Genomic DNA, 12,133 nt, shown 5'->3' on the forward strand with positions numbered 1-12,133 from the left:
CGGCTGTCTTTCAGAGAATGATCAATTCGTACCCTACCTATATCTATAAAGCGTAAACCCTCCCCCTTAACGTATGTGAAATGTCAATTTCAATCGAGTATTTCTGTAAGATCAGTTGTAAACAAATGTAATGAAAATTGTTGTTTGTTTTATGCATCTTGTTCCTTGGTATATCATAGTTTCTGTGCATAATGCATATAAACAAGCACTTTACGATGCAACATCGGGGTACCTCTTTCTCTCTATTCTCCATCATTCTACCTTATCATCTCATGCTCCTCCAGTGGCCTACGGGTATCATTGCATTGTCAGTCTCAGATCTATGAGACATACGGAAACACTAAAAGCAGATGTGAGACTCACCTTATCGTATAATGATTTCACGACGTCGCCAACCTGCTTCAACGTGTCCAAAGCGGTATTGTACATTGGCTATTGCGATGATATCATGAACAATCAATAAAATATATAGGCCAGTTTGGGAGGACTGATTGATACGTACATCCTCGACAGGCTCCTCGTACACTTCAAGGGTACCAGCCGATTCATTCAATACACCATAGAACACTTGATCCAAGATCATCTGACTCAACCTTCAAACCCACCACAATTAGCATAATCCCGAACTTGGACTATCGCTTGTCCTGGAGGGTGTAAGGTACACTCACTTCTCCTCGACAACCTGTAAGCTCTGGCCCACTTCCTGGGCTATCCATGATAATTCGACGGCAGAGTATGGTTCGATCACTCGGATCAAGTTTTGTTCGAGGAGGGTATCGTATAAGTGGGAGAGATGAGATCGGATCAGGGGGTCTTGTTGAAGTTCTGAGGTATCATCATAAAAAGATTTGTCAGCTTTACCCCAGACCTTGTATGCGAATCTCGAGGTGTACTAGAGCGATGTGCCGGTTACACATGACATGTTTCGACAATGGCTAGATCCTCTGAGACGATCGCATCTGCTTGGATAATCATGTCAAATCCACTCACGCTCTTGGTAATCCCTTAATGCAACTTTGAACTCCTCCAAACTTCTTTCCTTCAGTGCTTTGGCGGTAGCTCTCATAGCATCTAAATCTTTACCTGCGTGGGGAGCAGCAGATTTGAGAAGAAGTAAAGGTGGGACATCGTCGGGCTATGGTTTCACAAACAGATATCAGCTCGAGCACTATGGTGGGGAGACATAATGATGAATGCTACGGGCATTGGGCATTTCATCTTGCAAAACTATCGATCCAACAACTCTAAAGACTTCCAAAAGGTATGAAGAGCCCAACTCACCAAACCCATCATGATTTTACAAAGCAACATGTATTTCAAACTCCTCAACGCCCTTTGATCCTTCTCGTCGATCTGCGAGAATCCTTCAAACGACTCGAAGAAGTACGAATAACCGGTCTTGTAATCTTTATCATCTGCATTGATCGCTCCTGATTGGAGGTCTAGTTGAGCTTGGAGTAAGGGAGGGCAGTAAATTGAATTGGCGGTGGTTCGTGCTGATGCAAGGGCGGTCTGTGAAGAATGCAAAGATCAGTTCAACTGCTGTTTGGTCCCGAAAACACAATGGATGTGGATGGCGATGTATCCCTCAAAGATTGAGTGTAGGAAGGGGAGAGGATGTTCTGAATTGAGTCACCTTCGCTCTAGGTAGATTCTGGATAGCATGAGCAGCTCTAGATTCCAACAAATACACCTCGGTAAGGATGATCTTATCGTCTAGCTGTTTCAATTCCTTCAACAGGTTTTCGGTCATGGTTAATGCTGTTCTGTACTGTTCTGAGTCCAGTTGACTAAGAGTGTAACGAACGAAGTACAGTCAGCTTCCGATGATTCTCATTCTGGCCATGTTAGAAGGGTTGTTGAAAGCTGATTTCCGATACTCACAGTCCAACCAATTTAATCTCCAATGACTGTCTCAAGAACACTCGCTTCTCTTCCCTCGCCCATGCGATATTATCATTCGTCACTTGCATTTGTAGTTCTCGAGATGACGGCGGGAAGTAGTCGATGAGTGTTCGAACTGCGATCAAAGATCGATATCGTATCAGTAAACACATCTCCGTCATGAATATACAACGGATTAGTTGATAAAAGGACAGGGGTTTGAACTCACTCAGTTTAGCTGTCTTGGCTTTAGCGATCTGCGACATGAACGTCCTCGAGTCCGTTACTAGTTGAGCAAGGTCTTTCGCTTTGCTACAAACCCAGGAACAAACTGTGAGCTGATTTCCACGTTCATCTTGCCGACTCAGCTCACTTATGATCCCTATACAACGCTCCTAGCTTTACCAAAGCTGTCTCCTGATCTCGCAACTCATCTTCGTCGGCTATGTATTATACAATGTCAGCTTGCTTTCACGATGTTCCGATTCGGGAAGCTTAACTGACCAGCTTTCTTGGACAGTATATCTCTGTAAATCTGTTCTGCCTTTGCTGGATCGCTGGAAGCTGCCGACGAAGCAGCGTCGAGCTGTGATGCCGAGGATGATTGTTCGGGTGGGATAGCCATGTTGTCTATGATCGGATTGTTGATATTATCTAATACATATGTGAAGAGAGAAGAATCTGTTTGGATATGCATGCTCATTCAACATCTTCATACATTCATTCATCATCATCCTTCGATGATTATGACGGTTACGCGTAGGTGAGTGAGTGCAGCTAATCTCACTGGACGGTGATCGCCGCTGTGACGGGTGGGAGAAATACAATAAAATACCAGTCAGGATACTCTTGGCTTGGAGACTCCGCATTTCAACATAACAATTAGACGATCACCGAGCTGAGAGAAATCCAAAGATGATGAGATGCTTTATATTCCTCGGATGTCCTTTCTTCATTTCTCCTTCAACATCATTCCATCTCAGCTCTACTCGGAAATCGTACGCCAAAATGTCAACAAACCTCCCTCTCCCCCAATTCTACGCCCAGACCCTCTCATCCCTTCAACCCATATTCGATGACACTCTCCCCCTCTCGGACCCCTCAACCCAATCAACGCTTACCTCATCCCTGGACAACCTGTACTTGATCCAGCGAATGATCAATTCCCTAGGTGTATTCTCGGAAAATGAATCGATAGATGAAATCGGAGAGAAGGAGATAGTGTTCATGAGTCTTAATTGGGTGATTGGCGCTGCTGAGGAGAAGGGCGGATTGGGAGGGAGGGATGATAGGACTTCCACATTGCAGAGGGCAGAGGTGAGTCAGCTAGCAGAGGCATGAGGTTCTTTAAGCTGACATGGCTTTGATATGTACAGACCGCATACAACTCCTATCTTGAACTGCTCAGCTCATATGGTGCGCTTACGCCCGAAGAACAAGCTGAGTCGTCCGCTGCGGCTAGTGGACAGAGTGCGGTGCCTAAAGATCCAGCGAAGAAGAGAGAAGCGAAGATACGGCAGTATAAGAGGGAGAAAGAGCTGAGAGAGAGAATAGCGGTAAGCTCGATGTCTAGCTCATATCATTTTGCTTGGCATACAGAGCTCATCGACGTTTACTTCAGAGCTCACTACCCAATCAACCTGAATCATCCTCATCACCCATAACATTCCTCCTCTCGCTCCTTCCATCTACATTAACCCGACCAACCGTCGTGTCAACTTCAACAGGCTCAACCTCGGTGAACCAGGAAGATTCTGAAGAAACATCCAAATCGACATCCGTCCTCATTCTTCGCTTATTACATACCCTCACCATCTCGTCATTATCCTCAATACTGATGGAACTAGAACTCCTGTCCAACGCACCCGCTTCTATCGTCCCATTGGCAGAAAGAGATCCAAGAGAAGTAAGAAGGGAGGAAGAGGATAGTACATGGAGATTGGACAGACAAGCTTCGAAGTATAAACCTAAAGAATTGATATCGGGTAATGGAAGGGTTTTGAGACCATTCACGATCCTCCCTTCAACCACCAATATGAGTGATAGGGAGAGGTTAAAGGATGGGGTGTTCAAGCAGAGCTGGAGATTACCTACGATGACTATCGATGAGTATCTGGAAGAAGAGCAGAGGAGGGGGAACATCATCACTGGTGGAGGGTGAGTCATTCCAGCTCTTCTTGACTTTAAACACTGCTTGGACTGCTGTTTCCCTCCATTCTATCTCTGTTACAGGAATATGGTTACAAAGAACGAGGCTGATATTCTGATTGCATGTCATAGTCAAGCATCGTATGACGCTCCTACCGAATCTGAACTACTGGAGTTAGCAGCAGAGAACGATGGCTCGACATTGGCAGAGGAGAAGGCCGAGCAGAAGAGATTGAAAGAAGAGAATTGGGCTAGGTTCGCGGATGAGAATAAGAAGGGGGCTGGAAATACTATGAACAAGGGTTAAGATGGTAGTTTGTACTTGTGAGCTATGATTATGCCTCATATGTGTAAACGTGACGGTCAAGCGTCACATTGTTAACCTATTTTGGGTATCTGTTATCATAACTTGCGTCAAGCACTCCCACTCTCTTGCTTACTGTGTCCTTTGGGACAGTGTCTCGAGGTTCCTTTACTGCAACATGTCAAAGGATCACCTATCCTTGATAATCTACCAGACCGTGTTTACTGATACTTCAAACATGTTCGAGGTGGTTCCTCCTTTACGCAGTATCGGTATGCTGATGGTGACCCGACGCTGATAGGTACATGCCTGTATAGCAGCGCTGCCTCACTTTATAGCTGATGATATAAGCAAGAACATACCATACATATGTCTCAAGGATCGGGGGCGATCTCATATAGTCCAATAATCAAGTTCAAACAATACTAATCCGATCAAACCCAAACCCAAAATCATAGTAATCGAGTATACATAAGTTACGCAGCAAAATGCCCCTCGAACCAATAACCATCCCCCTCTCGCCCCGTACCCCCTCAGCACTACTATCCTCTCTGATTCTCTCTCCTCGACCCGAAGTAAACGGTATCACCCTCCCTCAATCACTGATGGGAATGCTCTCTCCAACCTTACCTTCTTCGTTCCCTCCTAACACCTCGCCCTCTCATCCTGGTGAAGGGGTAGATCTGCCAAGATTCCCACTTCCTCCTTCGCCCGCTCCGTACCCTCGACAAAGTAGAACGAGGAACAAGGAGAATTATAGGTCACTGACCACTAGAGAATCCCAACAATTAGCTTCGATCTTGCTTTCCTCTCTCAAACCTCATAAGAAAAACCCCAAGGAACTCATGAGAGCGTCTATAGAATTGGCATCGAAGTTGGATGGATGTGGGATTAAGTGGGATAAGCAGAGGAAGGTGATGGGGATTCATTTGAGGGGGTTGTATGAGATTGGTCTGAGGGGTGGTGAGGGGATGGAGTGAGTTGACTGTTCATCTCTTCTGTACTTCTGTATTTTCCTGACTTGAGTCAAATTGGGATCGGCTTGGATTGGACCTTGTGAAGACTCTTTGTATCTTACCAGTTGCGCTGTTCTGATGTTAGCGGTTTGGAGATGACATGGTTTCAACACTGATACTAACGTCGATCCGATTCTTTTGCGTAGGATGTATGTCCAGGGATCTTTTGTGACTACTGCCGAAGAACCACATCCACTAGACCCATCGTGAGTTTTCTTCAACTATCTCTAATCAATTCAATTATCCTTCACCGAAAAACCCTCGACTGACAATACATGCCGAACAGTCCCCTACCCCTTCCTCTCAGCGTACCAGCCCAAACTCAAAATAACAACGCCATACCTAAACATGCCATCCAAGCAGGTTTATTATCGGCCCTACCAATCAACCCCGACTCCTCATCATCGCCCATACCTCGTCGATCACCTGAGGTGCACAACAGACAAAACACCTCAATCAATTCAATCAAATCGATCCTCTCTCGTCCTACCTCAACACCCCTCCATCCCCTTCACGCTGACACCGTGACTCAACCCCCGGGTATTCTATCTCCCTCGATAACAATATCAACCCATCAAAATATAATGCCCCTCACCACCCGCCCCCGTTCCCGGCCTGGACTCAGCATCAACACCAACCTCACATCACCTGAATTCGTACCCTCCTCAAGAGCATTCACATCCTTTGGCGAGACCAGACCAGGATTCGAGCTTCACGAGGGCTTGCGAGCCGATGCGAAGGTGTTGGAGAGGGAACGGAAGATCCAGAAGTGGCGAGAGAGGAAGAAGAGGGTTGGGTTGAGAATTAGGATAGATAAGTGAGTGATACAGCTCGATTCATCCTCTCTTTACTCCTCTAGTCGCCTCTACGTCTCTTGAGATACCATCACAACAAGGGAAAGATGAATGACTAATGCTGATCATTGAACTTGTGACTTTTATCGCTCTTGCACAATTAGCCACAAATCCCGTCGTACACCCCACTCAGCAATCTCCCACCGATCAACCTACTATTCCGCCCGAACCCGTACAGCTCGTACACCCAGAACAGGTCACACAGCCTTTACAGCCCTCACCCCCCAAACAGCCTACACGGGCACCTACACACCATATACAGCTCATACCCCCTATACTCCCGCAAGAGCACGAGGCCGAGCGGGCACACCAAGATATCCCCATGGTCCTACCCCTCATCCACCTACACCTCGATATCGAAGGGAAGTTCCCCACCAGACAGGACGATATCAGACAAACCTCATCCAACCTTACTCTGCAATTTCTTTTCGCATTCCCAGTCCACCTCTAAGTGGGATTATTAGATCTGCTCATTCACTCACTAACACGTATAGGAAGAAGAAGCAAAGTAAGTTTGGATTTTCGTTGAATTTGAATCTCAAGTTGGGGAGTAAGATTTATTCGTTTGGGAATAACACTGAGAAACGGAAGAGGCCGAGGAGTGGGAGGAAGATGGGTTTTGGAGGGTGGGAGTTGAGATGAGGTTTGATCATTGTTCATTGTGGATGGGATGCCACAGTAAGTGAAATGAAGCCCTCATGGACGGTTAGTACAGCCAAAGTTTGTATGATCGAATGCAATGTGATTCTATCGTAGGCATTCGAGACGTGATGATTTTCATATCACCATATCTGAGGTGTTCGTTTTGTAGCACAGAATACAGATAATGGTACAGTAGAAGTAACACCGTTATAAGATACTTATAAAGATAAGAATTGCACACGTTGCGAACGCACATCCGTCATTCTCTTATACCATCGATTCTAAAAATGCACGACCATCATCTCAATATAGCAAGTGTTACATGTCACTTCTTACCAAACTGTTTTTATAAATTACGAACTTTATGTGAATACAAAATACCAAATTAATCAAAATTATGATTTCGACAAGTTACAATTCCGACCAGAACCAATTTAATGTATCACTTCGAATTTATTTTCTTATCATTTCTATCTTTCTATGATTCCTCTAGTTCATACAAGCAACAACCCTCTTACCCACACCTACTGACTCACTCCTGCATTCCACCTTGCGTACTTGGAGACGCGGTCGAGCTATTGGCACTTTCGATCTGAGCCGAGACTTCAAAGGGTAATCTCGTGGCTGCTTCCAGTGCTGCTCTCACTTCGCCTAGAGAAACATCAAATCAAGATCGAGTCAGCTACAATATCTCCATCATACAGGCCATAGTACGAGAGACGAATGATCAAGTCATTCCATTGTCCCCTGGAGTCGATCTCCTATCTGTATGCCTATACTCAAATACTATATGACCTAGCAGCAACGCAAACTCACCAGCCATAGCATCAATCCCCGCCCACATAGTCCCATACGCCTCCAACCCCGCCAAAATGACTTTAACATTAGTCAAGAGCGCCTCGACCTCCTCCGAGCGCGAGTTGGTATACCCGCTAAAAGTATTTTCAGCCTGGACTGCGAGAGCTAGCAGTAGGAACGCATAGGCTCCAGTGACGAGGCCGCACGAGCAGAATGGGGGCCATTTGGGGCTGTAGTGTGTCATATATATTAGCATATAATCGCATATAAGCTCAACGTGTTGTAAAGATATCGCTACGAAGGATGAGATATCGCCTGGATGAAAGCCAAACTCACGGTCCATCCCACATAGCAATCACCGCAGACCTATGAAGTACCTCCAACCTGACGATCGTGTGCGCAGCTGTGGCGCATCTCGCAAGACTGATACCAGGAGGGAATACCTCGAGTTGCTGTAATTCGGGCGGCGGCAGCACCTTATCCGCCTTTTCATCCACCCCCCAAGCCTTGTGTGGTTTATTGGTAGCTGTAGATATGGACGATCCGGTCGATACCCTCCTTCCACCGGTCGGTTCATCGTCCGAAGGGGGTACGCTCGAGCTCGGGTTAGAAGGAGGAGTGGGGATCAGCCCGATGGTCGCTGAGGGGGTGATCTCGGGGTAGTGGTTCGGTTCTTGTTGAGTCGGCGCGTACAGTTGAGCAGCGCCTCCAGGGTAGGTGAACCACGGCGCAGGTAGACTTTCGGGGTATATCTCAGGAGCCCACATATCGTCGACGGCATATTCGTATATCTCATTGGGATCGTATTGTGCCCATTCATTTCCCTGCTGTTGGGGTTGGAAGGACTGTCCATCATATCCAGGCTGGGTTAATGTCGATTGATCGTACTGAGCTTGTGCGTAACCGTTATAGGGTTGATTGGGATCATTGTAACCTGACATCTGGACATCCTGATTGCTCATTGACCCGTCAAGCTGTTGTTGCTGATATTGATAATCCGGAGTACCAGTCCCAGTCGTCCCATCATCCGTGAAATCAGGTGCTTGAGGTAATCCACAGATCCTCTTACTGAATAACGACACTTCAGGGAAAGCTTGCCATCTATGAATATGGATATGAAGTACCGCTAAACCCAAACGAGCTTGAAGCTGTTGGTTTCTAGCTACCTCCTCTTCTCCACCGGGGACTAAATCGATTACAGCGGTTTGTTCGGCTTGTTTAATCAAATCCATTATCTGTTTATCGACGGTATACATCTTCTGTCTAATCTCTTCGTCTTGTGTAGCCTGAACGTTGGAATTATTACTCGCGCTGAAAAGTCCACTTGACGTAGTATCCACCTCTTTGTTGTCAGGTGTGATCTGAGGGAAATAGACGCTGATGACTAGGTTGAATACCCTGATGGTCGATTTAACCGTATCGATAAAATTGGCCCATGAATGATCGATCGCTGAACAGATCGGATAATCCACGTACACCCTGGGATCATCCGGTCCTACGACGGGTTGATTCCCCGATACCAATGCTGCCGTAAGCTGGGATGTGAAGGTGGTCCACCATGTCCTTCTGGCCATATCCCGGCGCCAATCTTCCCCCTCAATAGTCTTCCCATTCTCGTTTGGACCGACAGGTACAGAGGTGGAAGTGTATTTGTCCAGCTCGTGTAACCCCAATTGCATAGCCAGGCGGATAGATTGTTCAGACAGTTCTTTATTGCGGGTTACGCTTCCCTGAGCGGACCATTCCCACAAGGCTATAATCGCTGTAGCTTGGACGCATTCGAGATTGAGTTGTCCAGAAGATGCCATAAACTCTACTAGTTTCATGGTCTGTTCGGCGAATGATATCGATGCTGCCTGACGTAGCTTTTTGGAACGGCTCGAAGAAGGGTTAGGGTCGTTAGCATGAGGAGCGAGAACGAGAATGGTTTGAACGGCCAGGAGGAAGGGAGAGTTGGGTAAAAGGGTGGGAAGGATAGTTTTGATAAGTGTGCGGGGTGGCATGACAGTGACGAAGGGGTGAACGTCGGTGTAGTAGCTTTCGAAGCTGATCAATGAGAGGATCACGATTAGCTTGTACATGTTCACCTGATGATGAAAATCACTCACACTTCCTCAGCGGTTGAGAATCGCTTGACTATATTGGTTGTATCCTGATTAAGATCGACCTCAGCATCATCAGAACCGCTGGCAGGTCCGTGATCCAGTGCAGGAGCCATCAGAAGTGTATCTAGCTTTTTAAGGAACTCGGATAGGGCAGTGGGAGCGATGACTGCTCATCATTTAAGAATCAGCTTACCGATATAAGTATTTGAAAAGCAAATCGCTTTTATAGACTCACCAGGTCGTCTCTTCCTCGCACCACCTCTTCTAGATTTTACAAAGACACATTCGAGGTTCTTCCTTGCGCACTATAGCCAGTGAAAATCAACAAGTGTCAGCTCAACTCTTCCTAAGACAGCAAGATATATCGAGCAGATCCATATCACTCACCTGCCCACAAACAGGTTGTTTCCCATCACATTTCGCCTTTTTATTCCTACAGCTCAGACAAGCAGCTTTGACAGGAGCAGCCTTTGGACCTTGTGCTTGAACTGGTGCATTCCATTTACCTATCCCCGAAGTTGATCCTGACGCTTTAGGTTGTTGGTTCAGGTTCAGGTCTGAGCCTAGAGGTGATACCGACGAGGGATCGCTCATGTTGTGATACTGCTGTTGATCCTGCGGTTGCGGGGGTTGCGAAGGGTAAGAGTAAGGATGGTACGACATTGTCATTTATCTTGTCTCGAGGTATTTCAACGATGGATTATCTTGCGTGCTGATAGGATGATGACTAAGCTTGGTTGGTCTTGGCAGAGTGAAGAAGGAATGTTGCTGTGCTGTGATGGATGATGGATGATGGATGATGGATGATCAAGCTTGTTTCGGTGAATGATGAATGATCAATGATCAATGATCAATGATAATGAATGGCGGCCGTTTGGTATTGTGATGTGAACAAGGTAAGGTTATCGGGGGATGAGGATGTGGGGGTGTCGAGGCGATGCAAAGGTGAATGGTAGGATGAGGATCCGAAGAGGATGAGTGAACAAGGTTTGCTGGTATTGGGTGTTGTTGAAAAAGACTAGTAGTCTTGTGCTGCTGTCATTTCGTCTCGTCTCATTCGTCTCATCTCGATGTCATTAAGATTATATAATGTTACAATTACCTCATTCAGAACCAAGTTAATCGATACAGTGGCAAATCATCAAATCGTCACATGGGGAAATAGGGAAATAGGGGAAATAGGGGAATAGGGGGAGAAAACGGAATCAAATTTAACGTCACAGTTCACACTACTAACTTAGGTTCTAGACCGGCTATCTCAATTCGCTCTTGGCAACCGGATTTAATCGAATGCCACATTATATAAATCCCGATAGCCAGCATTCGGCGTTTCTGCCATGTGGTAACAAAAAGACGAAACTGCCACTTTGCGTTTCTACGTTTGGGTGAGGTTGGTGCAGCTCAATTTTGCATGGTTGGGATGGATGCTGGTGCGAGCACCTTGGTAGGAGGAATCCACCATCATCTTTCGATTATTATCGATTACATATGGTGACTCTTCCTTCTTCTCCTTAGCCATCAAGTAAAAGAGCTAGATTGTCACAATGGTGAGTGCATATCTCTTACGCCTGCCCGCTACCCTGGGATGAAGGAGGATATGGGATATGGACTCGGAGAAGAAAGAGGGAATAGAATCTAGGTCGGATCAAGAAGCTTAGAAGTATGGGTCAATTATGGGATAGAACGATTTAAGATCAACGAAGGGAATAGGTGGAGCGATGTGGATGGGAAGGAGTCAGAGATGCAGATGGCGATTGAAGAGCAAGGAATTGGGTTGAAACCATGTCAAATTGGAACATGATGTACAAACCATAAAATCGACTCGACGTATCGACAAAATCTCCCCTTTCTACCACCAACCTCAACAATCTCAGTATCTCACTCCCCTTCCTCGTATCTCATCGCCAATAGAATGTTGGATTAGATCAGAGTTTAGAAGAGTTTGAAGAAATACCGTATCTCATATCCCATATCCCATATCCTCCTTCCCTTAGCCCGTACTCCCAAGCTCAAACACCACCGCAACTAACGCTAACCCTCCTCTAATCATGCCCACAGCCTTCCCAAAAATCCTTCATCATCAAGCAAAAGCTCGCCAAGAAGGCCAGACAAAACCGACCCATCCCCCAATGGTTCCGTCTCAAGACTGACAACACCATCCAGGTGAGTTCGACTCCTCTTCCTCTTTTCCAACTACCTAATTCCAGTGAAAAGCAGAGGTACCTGTCAAGGGACGTATGCTGATATTCTCCTGTAATAGTACAACGCCAAAAGACGACACTGGCGACGAACCAAGCTCAACCTCTAAGAGAACGAACGGATCGAATCGTACCTCACTCGACTACCCCATTCTTCTCTTTTACGGCTCATCACCTCGACACC

The 12,133-nt window shown here is 46.2% G+C and overlaps 5 protein-coding genes across 5 annotated transcripts; 3 read left to right on the forward strand and 2 right to left on the reverse strand.

The window, feature by feature from the left end:
- Nucleotides 1–270: 270 nt before the first annotated feature.
- On the reverse strand, nucleotides 271–2,509 carry I302_100729 (uncharacterized protein; the record flags this gene model as incomplete). Its single annotated transcript, XM_019190741.1, has 11 exons — nucleotides 271–288; nucleotides 364–432; nucleotides 503–593; nucleotides 669–825; nucleotides 991–1,135; nucleotides 1,282–1,512; nucleotides 1,637–1,790; nucleotides 1,885–2,020; nucleotides 2,114–2,196; nucleotides 2,258–2,327; nucleotides 2,389–2,509. The coding sequence occupies 11 exons, from the start codon at nucleotides 2,507–2,509 to the stop codon at nucleotides 271–273; spliced, it is 1,275 nt and encodes a 424-aa protein (XP_019047489.1).
- Nucleotides 2,510–2,892: 383 nt separating this feature from the next.
- Nucleotides 2,893–4,339, forward strand: I302_100730 (uncharacterized protein; the record flags this gene model as incomplete). Its single annotated transcript, XM_019190742.1, has 4 exons — nucleotides 2,893–3,201; nucleotides 3,261–3,440; nucleotides 3,506–4,041; nucleotides 4,165–4,339. 4 exons carry the CDS (start codon nucleotides 2,893–2,895, stop codon nucleotides 4,337–4,339), a joined length of 1,200 nt encoding a protein of 399 aa, XP_019047490.1.
- Nucleotides 4,340–4,824: 485 nt separating this feature from the next.
- I302_100731 (uncharacterized protein) lies at nucleotides 4,825–6,848 on the forward strand (the record flags this gene model as incomplete). The annotated part of the gene is made up of 4 exons (XM_019190743.1): nucleotides 4,825–5,312; nucleotides 5,499–5,558; nucleotides 5,639–6,169; nucleotides 6,311–6,848. 4 exons carry the CDS (start codon nucleotides 4,825–4,827, stop codon nucleotides 6,846–6,848), a joined length of 1,617 nt encoding a protein of 538 aa, XP_019047491.1.
- A 532-nt stretch (nucleotides 6,849–7,380) lies between these two features.
- On the reverse strand, nucleotides 7,381–10,414 carry I302_100732 (uncharacterized protein; the record flags this gene model as incomplete). Its single annotated transcript, XM_019190744.1, has 6 exons — nucleotides 7,381–7,499; nucleotides 7,665–7,876; nucleotides 7,983–9,692; nucleotides 9,755–9,917; nucleotides 9,987–10,056; nucleotides 10,139–10,414. 6 exons carry the CDS (start codon nucleotides 10,412–10,414, stop codon nucleotides 7,381–7,383), a joined length of 2,550 nt encoding a protein of 849 aa, XP_019047492.1.
- Nucleotides 10,415–11,295: 881 nt separating this feature from the next.
- I302_100733 (60S ribosomal protein L39) lies at nucleotides 11,296–12,059 on the forward strand (the record flags this gene model as incomplete). The annotated part of the gene is made up of 3 exons (XM_065869138.1): nucleotides 11,296–11,298; nucleotides 11,810–11,914; nucleotides 12,012–12,059. 3 exons carry the CDS (start codon nucleotides 11,296–11,298, stop codon nucleotides 12,057–12,059), a joined length of 156 nt encoding a protein of 51 aa, XP_065725210.1.
- Nucleotides 12,060–12,133: the final 74 nt, after the last annotated feature.

Source organism: Kwoniella bestiolae, chromosome 1 (genome assembly GCF_000512585.2).
Source record: "Kwoniella bestiolae CBS 10118 chromosome 1, complete sequence".
NCBI classification, from domain to species: domain Eukaryota; kingdom Fungi; phylum Basidiomycota; class Tremellomycetes; order Tremellales; family Cryptococcaceae; genus Kwoniella; species Kwoniella bestiolae.